General features: G+C 37.9%; 1 protein-coding gene across 1 annotated transcript; it reads left to right on the top strand.

Moving 5' to 3' along the window:
• The first annotated feature begins 8,336 nt into the window (after nucleotides 1-8,336).
• On the top strand, nucleotides 8,337-24,263 carry LOC134527713 (endo-polygalacturonase-like). The gene is made up of 2 exons (XM_063360626.1): nucleotides 8,337-8,445; nucleotides 22,788-24,263. The coding sequence occupies exon 2, from the start codon at nucleotides 22,806-22,808 to the stop codon at nucleotides 24,045-24,047; it is 1,242 nt and encodes a 413-aa protein (XP_063216696.1). The 5' UTR covers nucleotides 8,337-8,445; nucleotides 22,788-22,805; the 3' UTR covers nucleotides 24,048-24,263.
• Nucleotides 24,264-24,944: the final 681 nt, after the last annotated feature.

Below are 24,944 nucleotides of genomic sequence, written 5' to 3'. Positions count from 1 at the left end.
TAATTTTTCAATAATCTGAATAACCTATAAGCCGTTCATGCACAAAGCCACACATATAGATCAATTGTCTTCAGTCCATGAGACCGAGTCATGTCAATATAAGATGTATAGGATAGTCATTTCAGGACTGCATGACCTTCTTCGTCGTTAGCTAATTATATTCAATTAGTCCATCGCGATATTTTTTAGACATACTAAAAGACCAAGTGACCTTGAAAAATATTTTAGTAACACCAAGAGGTTTTGAACAGTCACTACATTTTGTACTACGCGCAATCATCAAAAAGGAAGCACCGACAACGAAACGGCAGCACCATCAACGAAAAGGCAGCACATTTGTCATTGACTCCAATATTCATTGGCTCCAATATTCATTAGCTCCAATATTCATTGGCTCCAATATTCATTGGCTCCAATATTTATTGACCAAAGATGGAGTTCTAGTACAAGCCAGAATTTTATGTATTTTTTATTTTATTTTAAATTTTTTATTAATTTATTTTTATTTTTAAATACTTTTCCCCTGTAATTTTATGATATCAAAGAAAACGTGTGTCGTTTTTCTACGTGTCCTTCTAATTATTATTGTCAATATTATGGTGGTTTTCTCCGTGTGCTCCTGATTATTCTTATCAATATTTTGATGGTTAATCCGTGTGTATGCAATAATTCCTGCGGTTTCGGTCAAAGGTCAAGGTCACGACCATCCAAGATGACCGCTGTGATGTCACAATCCAAGATGGCGGACCGTGAGAAATCTGAGAATCACTAGCAGGAAGGACGAACTTCCTTCTCCTTGGAGACTATCGAAGCCATCCTTATGCGATCGATAGTGAGTATCCCGCTTCCCGCATAAAAGAGATAAATATTATTTACCTGCAAACAACACGTGACGTCATCTTATGTTGAAGGGCGGAACTACTTGCAGCAAGTACCTTTGCATGAGATAAATTAACTCCCACCACTGAATAGTGCTATTGTAGTCAGTTAGAGACTGAAGTTTCGTAGCCATGCAGCCAATTAGTCATGCAGTCTCGTAACCATGCGTTCTGGAAGCTTCGTAGTCCTATAGCCTCGCGATCACGTAAACTTGAAGACTTGCAATCGCATAGTCTCGTAACCTCATGGCTCGTAGTCTCGTAGACATGATGCATTGAAGCCTCGTAGACTTGAAGCTACGTAAGCAAGTAGCCTTGTAATCTTATAACATAATGCTGGTGGTGCAGTTGGAGCAAAAGAGAAAATTCCGACGAAGACAGATGCGGTAATTGGAGCCTTGTAGACGAGTAGATTCGTAGTCAAGAACTCATGCAGACTTGTATTCCTGTATCCACGCAGTCACGTAGCTCTGTAGCCTCGCAGTCTCGTAACCATCCGTTTTAGAAGCTTCGTAGTCCTATAGTCTCGTAATCACGTAACCTTGAAGACTCGCAATCGCATAGACTCGTATCCTCATGGCTCGTAGTCTCGTAGTAATGATGTATTGGAGCCTCGTAGACTTGAAGCTACGTAAGAAAGCAGCCTTGTAATCTTATAACATAATGCTGATGAAGCAGTTGGAGCAAAAGAGAAAATTCCGTCGAAGACAGATGCGGCAACTGGAGTCTTGTAGACCAGTAGCTTCGTAGTCAAGTACTCATCCAGACTTGTAGTGCTGTATCCTCGCAGTCACGCAAAATTGTGTACTAGATGTTTCGTAGCTCTGTAGCCTCGCAAGCCATGTCTAACTCGTAACCAGCTAGATCATTTTAGACTCGTAGCCATGTGGCCTTATAGTCTCTTAGACTCGAAGAATTCTAGCCAAATATATTTGGAGCCAAAAGACTTTTGGAACCAAAAGACTGTTGGTGTCAATGACTGATGGAGCCAATGAATATTGAAGTCAATGAATATTGGAGCCGATTAATATTGGAACCAATGAATATTGGAGCCCATGAATATTGGAGCCAATGAGTATTGGAACCAATGAATATTGGAGCCAATGAATATTGTGGAGCCAATGACTATAGGAGCCAAAAGACTGTTGGAGCCAAAAGACTTATGAAGCCTTTTGGAGCCTGTTGGAGCATTTGGTGCAATTGGAGCCAATTGATATTAGAGCCCATGAATATTGGAACCAATGAATATTGGAGCCAATGAATATTGGAGCCAATGTATTGGTGCCAATGACTATAGGAGCCAAAATACTATTGGAGCCAAAATACAGATGGAGCCTTTTGGAGCCTGTTGGAGAATTTGGAGCAATTGGAGCCAATTAATATTGGAGCCCATGAATATTGGAGCCAATGATTATTGGAGCCAAAAGACTGTTGGAGTCAAAAAACTGATGGAGCCTTTTGGAGCCAATTGGAGAATTTGGAGCAATTGGAGCCAATTGATATTGGAGCCCATGAATATTGGAGCCAATGAATATTGGAGCCAATAAATATTGGATCCAATGAATATTGGATCCAATGAATATTGTAGCCAATGACTATTGGAGCCAAAAGATGTTGGAGCCAAAAGACTGATGGAACCTGTTGGAGCATTTGGAGCATTTGTAGCAATTTGAGCCAATTGATATTGTAGCCCATGAATATTGGAGCCAATGAATATTGGAGCCAATGAATATTGGAGCCAATGAATATTGGAGTCAATGACAAATGTGCTGCCTTTTCGTTGATGGTGCTGCCGTTTCGTTGTCGGTGCTTCCTTTTTAATGTTTGCGCGTAGTACAAAATGTAGTGACTGAATATTTACTAGTTCAAAACCTCTTGGTGTTTCTAAAATATTTTTCAAGGTCACTTGGTCTTTTAGTATGTCTAAAAAATATCACGATGGACTAATTGAATATAATTAGTTAACGACGAAGAAGGTCATGCAGTCCTGAAATGACTCTCCTATACATCTTATATTGACATGACTCGGTCTCATGGACTGAAGACAATTGATCTATATGTGTGGCTTTGTGCATGAACGGCTTATAGGTTATTCAGATTATTGAAAAATTAGACTTTCATAATAGGCTAATCGGCACTGTATTTATTCGTTGGTCAGGTATATTGACTTGAGTTGTTTTTCGTAGAGTGAATGATTAATAAACTCCGCGAAAGGTAATGGAAAACAGAATCAAAAATTTATTTAATTATTAGTTACAACTGTCACTGGTCAAGATTCTAACCGTGGACAGGAATCCATCGATTCAATTTGTAAATTAATAAATGGTTTTTACGGAGACTTTTGGAATTTTTCCCGCATTTCTAGCTAAATAATTACATTATTTCAAGATGGTGGCCAAATTTCAAGATGGTGGGCACCTCAGTAATAATAAATTATTACTGCACTGTAGCAGGTTAGAATAAAACTAGCATGATGGTAAGACGAGAACACACAAGATGGTGTCCTCCAGCAGACGAAAACATGATGGTAGCAATGACCACTAGCATGTGGTAGCTCCTGCTAGCATGTACTGAACATAAAATGACGGATCCATGATGGGCGTCAAGGTCAAAGTCAAAGATCAAGGTCAAGGTCAAAGTTCAAGGTCAAGGTCAAGGTCAAAGTTATGGGTCATTGACAAAGTTTAATGCCAACAGACGAGGTTAAAGGTATGGTGAACAGTAAATTATATTAACATGTCGCCAGCACACTCTAGCAGACGAAAACAATATGGCGGTCTCTAGCGGACGGCAAGATGGCGGACATGACGTCATACCAGCTGACGATATATACCTTGATATTGGTGGTAGGTTAGTCTGTAGGTAGCTTCTGTGGAGGAAGGATCTTTTGGTTTTTTTATTTTTTGCCCTCACCGGTTTCGAACCAAGGACGGGAATCGATATAATAAATCAGAATTCTATTAAGTTAATTTTTTGATGAATTTTGGAAATTTTTCCGATTTTCTAACATAAAACTTATGGATTTCCTAGATGGCAACAAAATTTCAAGATAGCGACCATAATGGTAATTGCAACATTAATAGGATCCAATATGACGGTCATAACATAAAGTGTAACGATTACATAGTACTCAACCAAGATGGCGGGTGTAACGAAATATGCAACATTTATTTTAATCCAAGATGGCGACCGTAACGATAAGTGCAACAGTGGTTTTTAAGATTTTATTATTATATAGATTTTTTTTTTATGATTTTTAAAATTGTTTTCATTAAAATCGGATAATAAATTAAAAAGTTAAAGATGGCGGGTGTAACGGAAACTGCAACGGTGATGAAATTATCCATTATGACGTCAGAGGCTTATCGGAGGCTGTAGACATGGATGCTTAAGCCTACATATGGACATTTCTAACTGCTGGAATTTTTGAGGACTAAAACTGGAATTTTTCCCTCGAAAATGGGAACTTATCCCTCGAAAACGGGAATTTTTTCCTCAAAACGGGAATTTTTGAGTCATTTTGAGCCATTTTTGAGGAATTTTGAGGAATTTTTGAGTCCAATATGGCCACCGTGACGTCAGAATCAGAGATGGTGGCTCGACACCGACACCACGCGCCAGTAGCACAATTTACACACTACTATTGTTGTCTAAAACTATTAACGTAATTATTTATTATGAAGAAAGAGAAACTATTTTTTCCTTCCTATAAATGGCATTGATTTAGGCTCAAATAGGATTTTTTTTTGCCCGGCTTGATTTTATGTTGTTTTTCTGTAAGTCATTTTGGGTCGGCTCAAGACTCTAAGGTTCGTCCATCTCTAGATGAAACAATAAAAAACATTGATTGTTTCCATGTAGGTACCAAAATGTTTTGGTTATTGAATCTAGATTGTGAACAATACCTATTCCCACGGAAAATTTCAGTCCGATTAAAAACGACTTCGATTCGCATGACATAATTGCGTGTTGGACTATTGGCGATATTTAATTTATGTTGGCTAACATAAAATAAACAAATAAGTAAATAAAAACAAACAGATGTTTTCATTCTGCCACATATGGAATTAAATTCCGCAAGTAAATTTATTGGACTCGATAAAAATGTTGTTATTTCTGATTACGTGGCAACTGTAGCCGAAAAAAAAATGCATATTTCATTTACTTTCCATCCCTTCCCAATACGATCCGCGTTTCCATAGCATTTTATGTTCGACTCAGTCCGTTAGGTACTATTCCAATTGGTGTAATGACATTGAGACATAACGTTTTTAAACCCGTTTCCGTGGCCATTTTGAAAACGATAAGCATTTTAGAAATGTTATTGAACCTATATGGAAACTTAGTATTTTAGCAATATTAACTTCCAACTCGTGATTAACTTATTAGTTATAAATCTTACCTGTATTGATACACCTGTCATTGTCATATCATCCCCACTTCCGTCTTGCTTCGGCACTTTATTAAAATACGAAAGTAAATTACTTCCTTTCCTTTTTTGTCGCACATATCTATACTTCACATGTAACAACGAGCTGTTGATACTGTTGCTTGTTGCACACATCTGTGACCACTGCTGTATGCTCGCCCTCCCTACCTCGCAAGGTCACAAGTCTCCTATCCCTGCCCCTCGCATGCTACTAGCGCTGTGCCATTTCCCTCTTCCGCTGCACACTCGTCGTGGCCGAGTAGTAGCAGGCAGTGCTGTGACAGTTGAAGGGTGTGGCTATTTGAAAGGGAGTTGGCAGCAGGGGCTGACCAGCTCGCACCCCTGCTGTGACAAGGGTAACCCAGGTAGCCAGCCCTCAGAAACACACAAACAACTGTAAAAAGAAAAAAACTTTGACCTGGCAACAACTTCCTCCTATGAAGCACAAAGTTATTCCAGCTTTCCTTAGACTAAGCACTGGAACCGAGTAAATGTTACTTCTCTTTGTCCTCAATACCATTGTAAAATATTAAAATTGAGGTAAAATTTTGTATAAATAAGATAAGTGTAAGAGTATTTTAAAATAAATAACAATTATTTAAGTAAACTTTATTTTTAAAATAATAAGTTTTAACTTTCGGGGGGGGGGGGGGGCTGGGCCCCCTTGGCCCCCCCCCCCCCTCTGGCTACGCCACTGTGCAGAATGATTCAGTATTTGGGCGACAAATTTTGTAAGACATTAATTTTAGGTAAATTGCAGTTAGAAAAAGTTAGAAAATTTAAACTTTTTGTATTGGGCAGAGTTTATTCATAGCCCATGATGATTTAAGTTAGGCCTAATTTATTTCATGGACGATGTCTAAATTTAAGAAGTCCACTGGAGAAGGGCGAGGAGAATGGTCTGAAGATGCGATGAAATCAGCTTTGCAAGATGTTTTGGAAAACAAAATAGTGGTTCGGGCAGCAGCAGAACGTCATAATGTTCCTAGAACCACTTTACGAAGAAACATTTTGGCTGTAAGAACAAAATCGCAAGTGGAAATGAAACCTCAGCTTGGAAGAATCAAAGTAACTTTTGATGAGATGTATGAAAACGAACTTGTAAGGCATATGAAAGATTTGGATGCACGACTTATGCCATTATCGAGACATGAATTTATAAAGCTTGCCTACGAACTAGCAGAAAGTTTGAAGTTGCCTCATAGATTCAACGGGGAAAGTAAAGTTGCGGGGAAAGATTTTTATATGGGTTTCATGAAACGACACCCCGAGCTAAGCTATCGAAAACCAAAATCAACTAGCTTAATGCGATCAGTAGGTTTCAACAAACCCCAAGTTGAAAGATTTTTCAAGCTTTGGACTTCATGGGCAGTGAGTTAACCAACCTATAACTCAGCCACTCGAAATCAATCACACCTGAAACTTCAGCTGCAGTTGCTGTCAAAACCTCTACCATGACATCTCCTCAGCCATCGAGGACGACTGACGTAGGTCTATTAGCTGTTCTGCCAACTACTGGAACTTCTTCAACAGTTGCAGTTCAAACATCTGCAGTGTCTTTTCCTGATCCATCAAGGGTGCCTGGCGACCCAGCTGCAGTACCATCGCTTGCTGGAACTTCTGCTGCAGCTGCTGTTCCGATGTCTGCTGTGCTTTGTCCTGATTCATCGAGGGTGCCTGAAGTATCAGCTGTTCTACCAATTGTTGAAACTTCTTTGAAACTACACACACATTCACATCTTAGGGTTAGCTGTTCGGAGTTTGTGAAAAACTTCCAAAAATTGTCTCCTCTACCATCGTGTAGTGATAAAAGACTGACAAGTCGTAAGAGGAAGGCAGAAAGAAGTGAGATATTGACCTTAACTCCAATAAGAGATGCACTTATAGAAAAGAAAAACACAGAAATCAGAAAAGAAGAAGCTCAGAAAAAAAACCCCACTAAAATTGGAAAAATAACATTGAGATCAGCCAGAACATTCAAAAGGAGCAAAATCTAAATTAAATGTGTTTACGATGGTAAAAAGAAAATTAAACAGCATAACTCTCATTTTGAGGGTTCGTCGGACTTAGCGAATGGTGAAAATGTTGACTGTATTGTTTGTGGTGAATTTTTTGATGAAAATTGGATTCAGTGTCGTACATGTGAAGGGTGGGCACATGAAATTTGTGCAGATATTGACAATACATTGTATTTATACTACGACTATTGTAAACGCAACCCTTAATTGCTTAAGTAATTATTTGTAAACAGTGTACAGTGTTTGAGCCCTTCTGTACCTTAAAATGTGTTTTATTCCATTAATATGATATGGCTTTATGTTTTGGGCCATACTACTCTACATCAACCGCTTCATGGTGAATGCATACATTCATGAAATGATACAAAATATGTAATATTTTATGAATTTGAGTTTATGATTGTTCATGGATGTAAAGTAAATGTGTCACGTATTCTTGTAACAAAGTGTTGCACAATTATTTCTGTAATTTATTATGTTATTGTCTTTTTTTATTAAGTGGGCCATATTAGCCGCTGCTCCCTACCTGTTTACCGTTACCGTTGTTACCTTCCTGCGCACACTGGGTGCACAGGCTACCTTTCAAAAATGCAGCTGGGTAGCACTGACAAGTGCTACACACAGCTTAGGCCTGAAGGTCTAGACGAGCAGCTCCGGGACACGTCCGTCCTCCTCCGAAGCGCAGCTGGAACTCAAAAACCCTCACTATTTTTAATTAATGCTATCCCAAACCATTTCAACACAAACAAAAGTGATACAGATTTATTCATGTGCATGTTATTTAAGCGAAAGTTGTGTCATGTTTTCACTCACACACGTTATCACATTTGGTTTCCATAACTTTTGGTTGAATTATATTTTTGATGGCCAAAATCTCGACGCAATTACAAGGGCGACATATTTGCGGCAGCTTTCGATACCAAAGTACAGTGTTTTTCCATCGCCAGATAGGTTCTTTTATCTCGAGTGGATATGGTGTAACTATGGCGATCACGAACAAATAGCATGATTAGTTTTAATATCAAGTGCCTCGTGATAGTGTATAAATGAAGACAGTTCACACGCCCCCTTTTGAAGTATAAGATTATACTTCATCATTTGCTGAAGTTGCAGAGAACTCGTAAGTAAATTTTAAAATGAACTAAGGTAAAATATTTGCCCGTCAAACAAACTTAAATCTTGAAAAATTGGAACAAATTTAAAGTAGCTTTTCTTTACCAGAATAATTTTCAAAGAAATTTTTTTTTTCGTTATAAACGTTTTGATTAAACTGTGATGGTATATTTGATTTCTTTTTCATAATTTTTACTTTACCAAAAAATTAAGTATTCTTTTTCACTTTTTTTACAATTTTCAAACAAATTGTTTATCATGACGGCTCATTATGTTTCATGCATAATTCTGAACGCTACTCAGATGATAAAAGAAAATTTTTGCAGCAAACTAAGCTTGGTATGACACACTTGACTAAAACGTGTACTAATTCAAATTTGTAGCAAGCTTGACACGGTCTCAACAGAATGGCTTGAATAAAGTTTAGCGTGACAAGCTTGCAATAAAGTTTAGTTATTATTTTAATGAAATTTTAGATACCTTGCCAGCAATCTTTCAACAAGTCAAAATTATGTACTTTATACTTTGTTTATGAAAAATACTATTACAGCACAAAAATATTTTTATTTAATATTTCATATGATAGTTTCAGTTTATTTACTATTTTTTCTATATGTCTAAATTATTACTGTTATCTTGATCATAAACTATTATATATGAGATAACATAAAAGTGAATAATGCATGTAAAATATTAATTCAACTAAGTATTGATAATAGGGAATAAAATAAGTATGATGTTGCGAACTTGACGTCAACCATTGGTTCTCCATCTGGTCACACAGACCATTATGGTCCGTCGCCGCCAGGGTATGGCAGTGCGGTGCGTCGAACATAGGCCAAGGGCAACTATCGACTATCGTAGGGCAGTGCAACAAACCATGTGGTCCGTTCGTCCACAGTGGCGACTATCGCAATGTTTTAAATAATTTTACAGGTGGAAATTAATGGAACAAACCTATCAGCAATCATTATAATCATGTATTAACCATATGTAAACCATCAGCCAGTAGGTATATATAGTAGGTTCTGGGACACCATGTCCAGGGTCGGGATCTAAGGATTCGTGGCGGCCATTTTGGATTACGTCACTTCCGGCGGCCATCTTGGAATACGTCACTTCCGGCAGCCATCTTCGATGATGTCACTTCCGGTGGCCATCTTCGATGACGTCACTTCCGGCGGCCATATTGGATTACGTCACTTCTGGCGGCCATTTTGAATAACGTCACTTCTGGCGACCATCTTGGATTACATCATTTCCGGCGGCCAGCTTGGATTACGCCACTTCCGACCACCATTATGTTTTTCTAGAAAATTCCACCATTTTGATTTATGATATCATAAATAATAAAAAATTATATAATAAAATATTTAATTAAATTTGATGATGACCTTAAATTCGAACACCCTACTCCGATGTATTGCACATTTCGTTACGTCCGCCATCGTTGAAAAGCATAATTATTAACTTAGAAAGTCGGAAAAAAAAGAAAAAATATATTAAATAAAATTTAAATAAATTTTTACCTTTATCTTATAATCAAGCTCCCCACTTCTATGCATAGCTCACCATGTTACTATATCATCTCCAGCATCTGTCGGAGGCAGCCATCTTGTTTATTCTGCTGGAGACCGCCATCTTGATTTCATCCGATGTCGTCATCACCATGCTAAAGTTCCTTAGTGTATGTATGTAAGGTCGAGTTTCTCTACCAGTGTTGTTATGAATCTTATAGACTAAAAATTAACAAAGTCCACAACCATTTCCTTAAACTTTTATATAACAAGATATATGTTATCATATATCAAATTAAACATCTCATCGTTGTGGATGTGATGGCTGCAGTAATAATAATTTAAAAAACAATTAGCAAATTTAATTTATTTACTCCATTTAGGACCAGAAAATTTTCAGAGTCCTAACTCACAAGTAATATTCTCTTCTCGTGTTTGCGTACTCATGTTTTCAAAGTTCATGGAAGCAGATATTTTTAATGTCTGCGTATAATCTTATCTTCCTTTTATTATATGATATAGTTTTAGGTAAAATAACTTTTAAATCATGATACTTCAAATTTTAGAATTCAAAGAAATAAATAAATGAAAAGAATATTATAAACACAAAAACACAAATCACAAAAATATAAACAATTTAGCTCCCAAATCGGGCGCGCAAAAACATGTTGAGGAGTCGCAAATCAACAGTTAAGTTCCCGATTATGTTTTCGAGACTGTTTATTCTTACATTGAACAGCTCTTCCAATCCGACACACCCACACACGCTCACTTGCCTGCGGTCCCCTTACGATGGTGTGTCCCACCCACACTTTGATAGTGAGGCAGGTGAGCGTAGCCAGCTCGGGGTTGATGGTGATAGCGATGATGACGTCGGGGTTGGCTCCGCCGAAGTCGATGGTGGGCGATGGCTGGTATTCTCCATCAGCGGAGTCAGCTCTCCATCCGTGATGAGAGGCGGTGACAGTGGTCCACACACCCCAGCACAGTCAGTAGCTTGCTGCTGCTGCCCGACAGCAGCAATGGGGATGAGTGGTGGTGGTGACCCGATCAGACTTGAAGCAGGCTGCTGTCAAGACATCAGCAATGGGGATGAGTGGCGGTGGTGGTCCAAAAACTTTATGGGCTGACTGGAGCGGTGAGCGGTCCCGCTCAGGAGTCTGCCCCCATGGCTTCTTGCGAGTCCAGCGGTGGCCTTGGCGACGACACCGCTCGATGTCGGTCCAGTTGTGGAGATATGACTCTTCATCAACCTCCTCCTCACTCGAAATATTAATTATCTCGCCTTCCTCAGCACTCAGCCAACCATGCTCGAAATCGCTTCAGTGAAAAGACATGTTTTCAATGTATGTTATCTAGCAACAAACTGAAGCGTGCTTCTGGCCGTCTACGGTATTTATGCTATCCCTTCCCCACCCTCCTGGACAGCCCTGCCCAAGCTCGCGCTTCCCCGTGACGTACAACCTCTGACGCACCTACTCCTAGCCTGTTACAGCCCTTCGCCGGCCCTAATAGCCCGAGCCTGTCGCCACTCGCTCCAACCTCCGAAGTACCTTCGACGGGCATCCCGACCATGTAGCTAGAGAAAAAGGTTTAAATAAAAAAACATTTATTTAAGTCATACATTTATTAGCTTAAACTAACAACTTGTATTCATTAAACATAAAATAATTACATCACATTACATTAAAACATCAGTATTTTTTATCCAACAATTTTCAGATTTATTAAATCCTAACCACTTTACAAACAACCTATCATCTTTTCGTCTCAACACTTTCTTTACCAAATAATCATTCGGGTACTTGGTAGGCTGAATTTCTTCCGCATAGAATCCACCGCGTATCGCCGAACCTCGTAAATGTTCCAAGTAGTAACATCTCGGGCGGAAATTTCGTATTTTAACAACACGGAATATTTCTGTGGACCAGTTAGGCGTATACCCTTTTTCAAAAGTATGTTTATATTTTGAAATACGTACAAATTCTCCGACTTTAGCTTTACATTTTTTTACCTCTAGTTTATCCACATTGGAATAAACAGTTTTCAGGAGCGAGTCATCTTTTATATTAACAGGCGCCATACCGATTGTTCGATGTTTTCTGTTGTTATACTTAGTCATTTAATAATGTCGGTAACATATCAACCCACTTATAACTTCCTTTTGCTGTGAACTCCCTCCACATGGCTTCCTTTAAAGTACGATTTAAGTGTTCTACAACCCCTACTTTTATCTCGGCGGATGTGGAATAATGGTTTATTACATCTTTTTTCACAAGAGCCTGGAATTTACTATCATAGAATTCTTTTCCAAAATCCGTCATTAGATTCTTAGGTGTTTAACTTAATTTAAAAACATGCTCAATGGCTAATGTTACATTATTAGCATTTTTACACGTCTGCCCACGCTGGTTTAGAATAAACATCTATAACAGTAAGCAGATACTTGTACCCACCATTCACTTTAGAATAAGGAATCATTTCAACCAAATCCGTCTGAAATAAGTCTAAAAGCCCTAATATCAGAACACTTAGTCTAGGAAAAGTACGTCTCGCCGGCTTATGTAATTCTTTTGCAATACCTCGATGACTCATTTCGAGATATAACCGTCTTCCTGTAATTCTTAAAGTAAGGATATTATTTCGTTTTGATGCAAATAATTCCCTGCTTCTGCAGAAGCAAGCAGCAAACGATGCCGATCTACAAGTTCATTCGGGTCATTCCACAATATGTAACACAGTTTTTATTATCAAATAATTTACTAACTATACCAGATCCTGTTGAAACGCCTACATCAGGGAACATTTTAGATATAATATCATACTTTATATGATGCTCATCTTTAAATGAGTTAGTTTTCGAACAGTTGTTTTTGTAATGAGCACTTGTAGTTTTTAACATTAGCTTATATTGTTCTAAATCTGTATTTGTATATCGATGAGGATCTCTAATAAACAGCAAATCATAAAGACCAGGTGTCCCAGTCGTGGTAAATCCACTTACTTGTATGACATCACCAGGCAAAAAATGTACCTACTTCCAATTTACCATGTACCACTTTTTGCTACATTTTAAAACACCATAAATAGGATCTCTTTTGCGTGACGAGTATGAAGATAAGTATGTCGCAGCAAGAGTTTCCGGCTCAACTTCTGATGAACGTAATTTTTTATTCTGTAATAAATATGAAATCGGTACATCTTCTTCGTTTACATGTACGATCCGGCGCTTTCTACAGTAAGATTTAGTCGGATTCTTTTCTTTCGCTTCAGAATAAACATTTTCAGTTTGAACGAGGTTAGGAGGAACATTTTCATATTTTTAATTATCTAGACGCGAAGTAATTGACTCGAATATTCTTTCGTTAACAATATCACACCCTAACTTTTCCTTCTTCGCGAGTAAGTATTTATCTCGAATACTTTTGATTATGTCATGCAGCTCTTTCGCTGATTCAGACATGTTAATAAAATGACGGTTAATTCTATCATCGCGTATTTATATACCTTTACGAGGCCTACTTTCTCCCCTTTTGCGGTAACGTTATAGATTCTTGTAATGGTTTAATAACTATAGGTTCTTCTAATCTATCCATGCGAGCATTCATATCGTTCAGTAACTCTTGATGTAAATTAGTAAAACTTTTTTCAACTACCAGTTTCATTCCCTCACTCTGTTTTAGTAAATATTCGCGGATGTGTTCACAGTGTAGGTATAAATAATTTCTCATCATGACTCAGAGACATAATTTTCTCATTCACATCGTCCATTACAATTTTTAGTTTGTTGTTTAGAATTTCATCAAACACATTTCTTATGTTAGTAAATAAATGTTCAAGATTTTCATTTTGTTTTTCACTTAGAGTCCACAACTAGTTTCAGACTTTGTAATGTTTCCGAGTTTATTTCCTGCACATACTGTTTCATGCTAGCATCTGTAGAATGTGTAGGCTGTCCTAAATTACGTAAAATTTTTCCATTTGCCGACAAGTTCCCATCACGCATTTCTATAATATTACTTTTTTCACGCGTACGTTTCAAGGCACTATGACCGAACTTACTTATAGAGTCAACCATCTCTAACGATATACTGATCCAACTGACTTCTGAAACGTCCATTATATAGAGGAAAATCTTTGAAAATCGAGATGAAACCGAACCTATCTTTCCAACACATGGAACACTTTTGTTTAAACTCGTTAAATGTAATATCGCTCGAAATATGGTCATCATATGCATGTTTAAGATTTAGGTCATCCATTTTGAATAAAATAATAACATTGGCATTATCCCGTATAAGATGTTTTGGTATTCTCGAGTAGGTTTGACACAAGTATATACAACCCACGTGGGGGTAGCATCCACCGAGTTGGTTTCATTGAAGCCCGTAGGATGCCACATTCCCTTAGCTATGACATTGAATGAGACCCTACAGTGGAACAGCACCGAATTGCTAGGGCGGAGGAAACGGAAGTTTTAGAGAAAACCCGCCGACCAGCGACATTGTCTGATACGAACATGCAAAAATCCATGTCACCTCGCGGGGATCGAACCCGGATCACCTTCGTAGGAGGCGAGTGCTCTAGCCACTCGACTACCCAGGGCCCATTTTGTGATATCAAGTATTATTTTGCAGATACGTTTTACATTTGTCATCGTGTGCATTAATGAGTAATTCGAGATTGCTTAAAAAAACTGTTCAGTTGTGCAAAATAGAACATACTATAAGTAAAATCAATTTTCCATTATTTTTAGTATTTAATTAAATTTTGTCAATATTCAAATAATTTCTGCTTTAAGTTAACTGTAATAACTTGTATGTTGTCATTGCAAGCTTAGTAATTTGTAATTTGCTAAGTGTAAGTTGCCAGTTGATGTCGCAAATTTACATTCATGCCTTAACTTGCCGGGGACTCGAACCCAAAATCTGTCACACGACAGGCTTGCGTGCTACGGAGGTCAGCCCTAACTTGATATTTTGATAACTGATGTGCAATATATCTATTGTTGATGATCTTCCTGGATTTGAATGAAGGGCGATCACTCATGTATTGATACTTAAGGTTAACCTATCATGGAAGTAAATAAATATATTGTTAACCCTACAAATTACTATAAAATGGCTTTCGCACGAGTTAAGTTTGGAGCGATACTGAAATGTAAGGTCAGGAGAACCCTGTTTTTGCAACCACAGCACACATTTTCTTATTCGGTACAATGACCATAGCACAACACATCATTGAGTCAACAATTGATTATTATGAGAAGTTTTGTAAGTATTTTACCTTCTATTATAGCCTCTCTAAAAACAGGGATGAAGTCTTCTATGAATTCACTAGTTTTCGTACCGGCTGTTTCTCTGCAATCCTGCTCATCATGGGATCATCCTGCGCAAACAATATAGGCTTGGTTTTATAAAATGGCTATGTTGCATATATTATGCACGGTATTGAAGTAAAGATTAAAGTGCTACCTTGACAACATTCGAAAGTAGCCATCATATCCTGGGTTTCAGTTCCCTCAAATTCGTTGTTTGCACAATAGGTTTGCGTAAGCTGCATATCCATCGGCAGTGAAAGTGGCGACATGGTTTCCAATTCATAAACATGGCCTTCATTCATCAAATCTAAAAATAAATGCACAGTACAATGTAGTTTTGACCCTTGCTAACAGGTTTTATATAAATAATCATAACTTGCATAAAACATACTTACCCAAACTCATTTTGAGGAGCCTGGCACTCTTACTACTACCATCCATTTTACACTGTTATGAGAAAACTGCTTCAAAATAAAGAGCTGACAAGAAAGACAACCAAGCGATGGAAGACGTCTGCGCGAAGTGAAGACGAGATAAGTCTGGATAATGATAGGCTAAGAAACAGCCAAATCCCAATAACTCTGACATATCGATTTCACATATACACCCTTGTTGCGAAAGGATGCCAGGGTCCAATATGTCAAACATGTTGGGTTTTACCAACGATCAAATACAAATAAATTAACATATTGGAATTCTTTTTTACGTTAAAAACCATTACAGAATTTTTTTAATATCTGGTTTTGCTATCATAAAATTCACCACATGATGTACATATTAGCATTAAAACATAAAAGTCGAATTTTTGTGACATATTGAGTTCTGCCTTAGCACCAAAGATATAAGGAAGCGAATGCAGCAGAGATGAGTCAGTATCAGAATGACGTGTAACGCGCAAGGACTAAACTCACAAAATGGGTTCGTTCTTAAAGAACTTGCATTTACTGGTAAAGATGGAGTGACTACAGTAAACACATTCAAACCAACATACGACTGGAAATACCTACAGCAGCGATGCAAGAAAACCAACATTCGACTAGCCTGCACTCAACATGGACTTCGATGGCATCAAGGTGAACTTCCATTCCGCAAGTTCGGCAGCACCATAAGAAATCTACTAAGTGGAACAATCTACGTGGCTGACCTTCAGCAGAAGTTCTGGCTGCAGAAAATTTGTCGAAGTACTGTAGACAGTGTTAATATTGTCGACCTGCAAAGCGCGTTTTTCTATCCGCCACTTGAATACCTTGTTGTGAAGTATGAAAATAAATTACATGAATGCCACTGACGTAAAAAAAGGTTGCAGTGTGCAGAGTGTAACTCGAAAGCTTTGAATGAATGGTTGGCTGATAAAACAAAGTGGGCTGTTTCCGATGCTGAAGATGAAACCAGTTACATTTTAGCATTTGGAAGGTGCGGTATGCTCACTGATCTCGACAAGACGAAGAACTACCCTACTTGCCTAAATAATTTTTACTGGTGTACACAGCCAATAAAATAAAGTGGGTGTACGACTACTTACCTGCCAACTTGAAAAATGACTCTGAAATAGCAGATTGTTTACAATGTAGAATGTACCGAGTGTTTCGACAATGTCGGGGTAGATGAAGAAATACCTTAAACACCACACAGTCGTGCTCGTCAGGCTTGGTGCAAGAAACTAAATGAAAAGGATTAAAATAATGTGTAATGAAGAATAATGTCTCAGTATGTAAAATGGTGCACTACAGTGAGGACACCGATTATGTTATTTTATTAAAGGGTTATAAAACTGTAACTTATAGTTCGGATGGATATGTTGTGTTCTCTGAACAATGTAATGATGGTTGCCATGTCGGCTATTTGCGTGGAGAGAAATCAGCAATAAAAATATTTGAAACTAAAACTTGTGATTCTTCAATATGTCCTGTGTTCAATATTAATTCTTCAAGTAATGAAGCTAGAGACCCTAATACCAGAACAAGTTCTACAGAGATTAATTGTGATTGTAACTGTCATCACCACTACCATGTTTTCTGCGAAAGCATTCGCCGACTGTTTGCATATATTTTTAAATGATGAGTCATACAGACAGGTTTTAACCGGTTATATGTTAAAACTGATCAGTAGTATATGTAAAAAACTGATCAGTACGGGTTTAGAAGCCTCAGCATGCAGACGTTTCATCCTGCTAATCCGTACGTCAGTGTGAAACAAGCTTTATCCCAGGTAAGCTACTGTTATTGGAGTGGCAGTGATTTAAAAAGCTATACGGAAACATGTGGCGGACTATTTCATACTTTGGTTTCTGATGACTTGACTTCATACGAGCATTGTCTAATTATTGTTAGCTGTCAAATATACGGACAGTGTCCTGTTTATTACATGAGGGAATAAATAGTACTACCGAGTTCTATCGATCAAGTAATTGAGTTCGCTAATAATCAGGAAAGACTACCCCTTCATTCACCCGAGTATGCAACCATACAGTTATACAATCCTGCAACAAACTCCATTACTACGAGTGAAATTGATATTCAAACCGTGAAAGAACAAATTTCCAACGCGCGAAAAGTGTACCAGAAAGAAAAGAATCCTCGCAAGTCTGCTAAAAACAATTTGAAAACTACAAGTACTTTCTTCGAACCAACGACCCTGCATACTGTGGATGTTCACCTGATTGTACGCAATGATATGCAAAAGATTTTAAAAAAAATTTCGGAGATAATAAATGTAGAATAAATTTTTAATGTTATAGTTTTGTAATGCATTCTTACTTTTAATAAATGTATTAAACAATCAAACCTTATTATTTACTTACATATCTATAATGAGTATTTAGCTGTCTGTTCCCCGAACACAGCTTGGTGCCACGAAGTCGTGGACTAATGGACCTGTTGTAACAGGCTTAGGTAGCGAGCCATTGTGTGATCCTGTTGCGCTCGTGAAGTCGGTGATTAACAGGCCTGCTGTAGAAGCTCAGTCATTCTTGAGTGATGAGTCATGATGTAGACAGTGCCTCGCGACCTAATCTCTAATCACCTAGGTTATTAGTGGGTGCACTCGGACTGGCTCGAAAGTGGTTTGTCATGTTCGGCTGTCAGGTTACATTTCCACCCCCCACCCCTCACAGACCTGCTACGACCTGCGCATGAGTCATGCTGGGTTTTTCCGAATACAATAGTACTCCCCACATTCCTACCCCTCCACGTACTACGTTCCTATTGGTGGACACAACAGAAATACTCTGTTCCTACACCTCTGTTCTCACGCCAGCATGTACTCTATACCGAGTACAACAATAAGCTATCATTACGTGGGAGGATGACAAGCACCGAATCTGTGAGGATAGCATACGTACGGTCCCCCACAGGTATGTAGGTGATGACATGTAAATATTTTACTGTATATGGTTTTCTGCTGTATTTTTTCTATTTTTGATGTATAGTTTCTATTTTTGCTGTAAAGTTTCAGTTTTTTGTCATACAGTATCCATTTTTGCTATATGGTTTCAGTTTTTGATGTATAGTTTTTGTTTGGTATTAATTTTTGTTGTATAAAATATGTTCTTAATTTAATAAATAAGATTTTACCTACATATTACTTATTATTTTTTTAATTGTCTTAGAGAATGGTAAAATGTAATTATACGCAGACATTAAAAATATCTGCTTTCATGCAGCTTTTAAAACACGAGTACGCAAGCACGAGAAGAGAATATTACTTGTAGGACTCTGAAAAATTTCTGGTCCTAAATGAAGTAAATAAATTGAGCCATTTAGAATCAAATGGGTGTATGAGACAAAATAATAGATTTATGTTTAATTGAATGTTAAAGGAAACTGTTTGTAGGCAAATGGAAGTTGGATGGTTGAAGGGAATATATTGTTTACTCTAAGATTTCTGTTGCCATGTACCAAGTTTTTAAAACTAAAAAACAAAACGTTTATTCTTTTTTGAGAAAAAAATCCTGAAAGCCTCCAAACTATCCTAGATTCACTTACACCCCTTTGCTTCTGACCACCTCAATTAAATTTACTAATTGTTTTTTTAATTATTATTACTACAGCCATCACATCCACAACGATGAGATGTTTAATTTGATATATGATAACATATATCTTGTTATATAAAAATTTAAGAAAATGGTTGTGGACTTTTCGATTTTTAGTCTATAAGGTTCATAACAATACTGGTAGAGAATTGAAGCTCGACCTTACATACATACACTAAGGTACTTTAGGATAGTGATGACGACATCGGATGAAATCAATATGGCGTTCTCCAGCAGACATAAACAAGATGGCTGCCTCCGACAGATGCTGGAGATGTAATAGTAACATGATGAGCAATGAATAGAAATGGGGAACTTGATTATAAGATGATGGTTAAAATTGAATTAAATTTTATTTAATAATTTTTTTCTTTTTTTCCCGACTTTCTACGTTAATAATTATACTTTTCAAAGATGGCGGACGTAACGAAATGTAAAATTCATAGGAGTGGGGTGTTCGATTTTAAGGTGATGGTGAAATTTAATAATAATATTATTATATAATTTTTATTATTATTTATGATGTCATAAATCAAAATGGTAGAATGTTCTAGAAAAACATAATGGTGGTCGGAAGTGACGTAATCCAAGATTGTCGCCGGAAATGATGTAATCCAAGATGGTCGCCGGAAGTGATTTATTCAAAATGGCCGCCAGAAGTGACGTAATCCAAGATGGCCACCAGAAGTTACGTAATCCAAGATGGCCGCCACGGATCCTTAGATCCCAACCCTGGACCCGGTGTCCCAGAACCTACTATATATACCTACTTCAGCCCTTTTACGCAAACGTGCACTCGCGTTAGACATAATTTTATACACGTATCGCGCCGAAACCACCGTTTGCGGAGGTCACCCCCGCACTGTCGAGCCAATCACTTTCGCTTTCAACTGATCAAAATTCATCAATACCTATGTAGTGTGAGTTTATTAAATCTTTTGTTTATTGAATCCACACACACACGTCCCGCTTCATATAAGGGCTGTTTATTAACCATTCAGTGCACTTGTGCACATTTGGTTGTATTTACGTAAGCCATGCCTGTGCACGAGGCCTCACCTTAATTAACCACGACCTTGTTACTTTTACAGCTGCGCCCGCACGGGACCGCCAGTTCAGCGAAAAGTGAACTAAAGCAATTTGATCCATTAAGAGTCGAGGACTATCGATGCCCCCTTACAGCCGCTCAAATGGTGTCAGTCTTAGATTCTGTATCAGTAGACCTTAGATAAGTGTAACGCTATTTTTTATCTTATATTTATGTGGAACGAGGTTGCAACACGCCGATGGGCGTTCTCGCTTAATTATTTCGGTTTATTAATGTAAGGGTTCCAAATTATGGTGTCTACGCATCATGTGGTGTGATTCCCAAACCCTCCGGGCTTCGTTGTGCAAGTTGTAGGATCCTGCAATGATTAAGAGCATCCGTTGCCTTCCGCCAGTGACACCCGTAAGATACATGGACGCACCCATATCGGTCATGTGTAAGAACAGGCTATGGCCTCGCGATAAGTACGGGCCGAGACTGCGTCGTCAGTGTGGACAAGCACCATTCTGCAATAAATCGCTTCTACCGGATCTGCCATTTGTAACTGGGGAGCTGAAAACTTGATGTGACCTTTTCTGGTAAACCTGCCGCCACCGCCTCTGCCACGTGGCGACGCGACGCCACGTCCAAGGTCAAGGAGTCTTACGTGCACTAGAGCTAGTCTTATAATACGCAACGCCATCACCACCTAACCCGAGGCAGGCTGTTGGACGAAAAACTTAAATTAATTTCCTAAACCATTAATTTCATGCCTTTCATGACCACCATATTTATTGCCTATTCCAAATCGAGTGTGCACCAGCATGCTTTATTTTATAAACCTGCCTAGCTGACTCTAAACGGCTACCATACCCATCATTTTCAGGTAGAACTTTAGTTAGTTGTGATTCAAAATGTTCTCATCTACTCAACTGCGCATTATGTAATGTTTTTAATATCTTTATCGCTATTAAAATAACTGTTATGTGGTTATAATAACCCATTGCAACAGTATATAAAATAGAAACAAATATAAATACAAACAAATGTTTTATAAATCTGTAACGGTCAAGGCCCTTCCTTCATGATAGTTAAAAAAAAAAACATATTTTCAGTATTTTCTTTTATCAACTATATAAAATGTTAAAGCCCAAATGAATTTTAGTTGTTTTTTCACATAATATACCCAATTAATAATATATAATAATTGTAATAATAATTTAGTAATTTTAACAGATAATTTAAATGGCATATAAGTAAATTAAAAGTAAAACATAAATAACTGAAATAATATTTTATATATACATGGATTTTTTGAACCATTCCTTATGTTACAGTTGATATGCTTAGTGGTTAAAAAGTTTTGTCTAATCTCTAATAGACCCTTATTCATAAGTTTGATACACAAAATAAGAAAATAAGAGCTATGGCAATAAATGAAGGGCAACACGTTCATATATTTTGGAGCTGGAGTGAATAGGTTCCAGGTGCATTAAAAATGTGGTATAATTCATAAAATATTTATGCAAACAAAAAATATCTATGCAACATGATGAAAAAATTCAGAATTTTGATACTTAAAGTCTAATTATGGTAAGTGTGCCAAATATTTGGCGTGACTGGTAATGCTAAAAATTGGAGGGGGTAACAGAATGGAATATGTGCTTGAACGTTCTTTGTTGCGTTGTGGATAGAAGGACATAGGTACTAAATAAATTATTGAAGAGTGAACAAAGTTTGCGGAGATGTAAATAAAAACACCCATTCGGTGTGAAACACTCGAGATCACAAATCCAAACATACTTAACAAGAACGATCAAAGAATAATTTTAAATATTAGGATTCCTTTAAAGGATTGTTTAGAAAAGGGTTTCTATGAGTAAAAAAGCTTCTTCATTGAACTCTATTGAATAATATTTAACATAGTTCCATTATAATCTGTTACATTGTAAGTCTCAATTTTTTTTCCTTACATACATTACACAGTGGTGATAACAAAAGTTGAAGAGGAATTCTAATTTTATATACAAAATCTTTAAACTTAGTAGACCTTTTTCATATTGCATAAAATATATAGTCATATAGACAATCTTAATTTAGGTATTTTACACATTATCCACTGAATGTTTTTCAATTTTCTATCAAAAATATTAAATTAAATTTTCCTTTTCTCTGAAAGTAACTTTTTGTAATTCACTTTCAAAATATTCTATTGAAATACAGTTTTGTTATTAATTTTAAAACATATAGGTACTGTAATTTATTATAATTCTAAATATTGAATGATTATGCTGTTAAACAATAAGAAACATTATATATGGTTTCGTTTTGATCATTTGCTACAATAATTATTTGGCATAGTAAATACAGACTTATTTTAACTGTGTAATTTACATGTTCAAAAAATTATTAAAATCAATTGATTTATGAAATGTTTAATAAATTATTACAGCAGGAAGTTTCATCAATAATGAAACAACCAGGCGCTCGCCCGATGCCCTGGGCCCGCTTCATGCTGGCTCTTCTGATGGTGGTACTTCTGCATGAGGTAACTGCCAGAGATCTGCGGACCGTCTCCGAGCCCAAGATCCCAGCAGCCTGCGTGTCCCTGCGAGGAACTGGCGGCGACGAGACAAGTGTCCTCCAGAAGGCCCTCACCTCCTGCAGCAAGGGCAAGGCCGTCCATCTGGCGTCCGGCACCTTCGTCTCGGGCCCGCTGACCATCCCCTCTGGAGTCGGCCTGTGGATCGACAGTGGAGCGGTGCTGAAGGCCAGCTCTAACCCGAAAGAATTCGACACGGGGAAGAACCTCTGTGGCACCTTGAGCAGCTCGAGCAGTGGGTGCCACCCATTAATTTACATGAAGGGTGCCACCGGCAGCGGCATTTACGGCAAGGGCACCATTGATGGCCAGGGCGGGGTAACGATGACCGGCAAGGGGATCACCTGGTGGGAGCTGGCGCACGAGGCGCAACTGAAGAACACGAACCAGAACTGTCCCCGTCTGATAGAAATTGACAACTGCAAGGATATTACTCTTTATGGAATAACGCTGAAGAACTCTCCCAACTTCCATGTCGTCACCAGCCAGACAGATGGATTCACAGCTTGGGGAGTGACCATCAACACACCGTCCAATGCTCGCAACACTGATGGCATCGACCCGGCTGGATCCAAAAACGTCACCATCACCCACTGCAGCATCAGCACCGGGGATGACAATGTGGCCATCAAGGCTGGCAATGCGGCGACCAGCCACGTCTCTATAACCAACAACCACTTCGGCTCAGGACATGGCATGTCCATCGGCAGCGAGGTCAACAGTGGGGTCAGCGACGTGACGGTTAGCACATTGACCTTGCAGGGCACCACGAACGGCCTGCGCATAAAGAGCGACCGATCGCGCGGGGGCCTGGTGACTGGCGTCACATACACCAACGTCTGCATGAAGAATGTCGCCAACCCCATCGTCCTGGACACGCAGTACAGCAAGTCGGCGAGCGGCAACCTGATACCAGAATTCCGTGGCATAAACTTCAACAACATCAAGGTCCTGACAGCTGGAAAGTATGTTTTTGATGGATTCAGTGATGCCAAGCCTATCCAGGTCACTTTGAATAATGTACACATCGCAAAGGGATCATCCTGGACGACAAGCCATGCCAAGATTTCTGGGAAGTACTCTGAAGATGCCAGTGGTAGCAGCTGTTAAAATTATGGGAATATGTACCTATTAGTATAATTCACTTTCTGTCACTTTCTGAAAGTTTCCTACATATATCTGTAATTTGAATGTTTAAAAAAAATTATGAATGCAAACTGTCCATCAAAATTGTAATATACAGCAATCTAAATTAAATATATTATTATTTAAGTTCAAAACTTACTTGACCAAAATATAGCTACTATAATAAATGTGTTATAGAAAGTCTTTTTTTTATAGTCTAATTTTTGTAAATGCTTATGTTAATATTTTTATATTTTTTTCCAAAATTACTCCAGTTCAAAGAACCTTCTGAACTTTGGATTTGAATACCAGATGCTCTTTTTTTGTCTCTAAAGTACAATGTATGGAAAATTAATAAAAATGCATGTTAAGTAAGGACATAAAATGCCAGGCCAGTTTCAAGTGACAGACATAGGGGTTACACAATCAAAACCTCTAGGATTATAACTTTACTGAAACACCTTACTTTGATATCATACAAACGCATTTAAGAATTCCACCGCATGATCACAAGCACTGAAGGAGATAACACTGTAAACTGTACGCATTCAATTTATCTTACTAAATTAGGTCGGTGAAGGGAGGGTAAGATGACGAATGCAAGGTTATTACTGACTTTCTAGCCTTTTGAACATGCTTATGTTTGGTGTTCATGAAGTATATGCAAGTAAAATTATCCATATTGTAAATTTTAATTGTTCCAAGAGCATAGTAAGAATTCTAGTAAACAAAATTGTTCGTAAAAGTATGCATATTCGTCATCGTCATGACGAACTATTGAGGGAAAGATGACGACAGAAAAAATAACAAATAAAGAACAAATAAATATTTACTATTCGAGAAATGTTCCCATCAAAATAAATTAGAAGTTTTAATATTTGT

This window comes from Bacillus rossius, chromosome 1 (assembly GCF_032445375.1).
Source record: "Bacillus rossius redtenbacheri isolate Brsri chromosome 1, Brsri_v3, whole genome shotgun sequence".
Lineage (NCBI taxonomy): Eukaryota > Metazoa > Arthropoda > Insecta > Phasmatodea > Bacillidae > Bacillus > Bacillus rossius.
This window is presented reverse-complemented; position numbering and strand designations above follow the sequence as displayed.

What these genes read in the sequence shown, in the direction of transcription:
- LOC134527713 (XM_063360626.1), top strand. Translation starts at nt 22,806, where the DNA reads ATGAAACAACCAGGCGCTCGCCCGATGCCCTGGGCCCGCTTCATGCTG.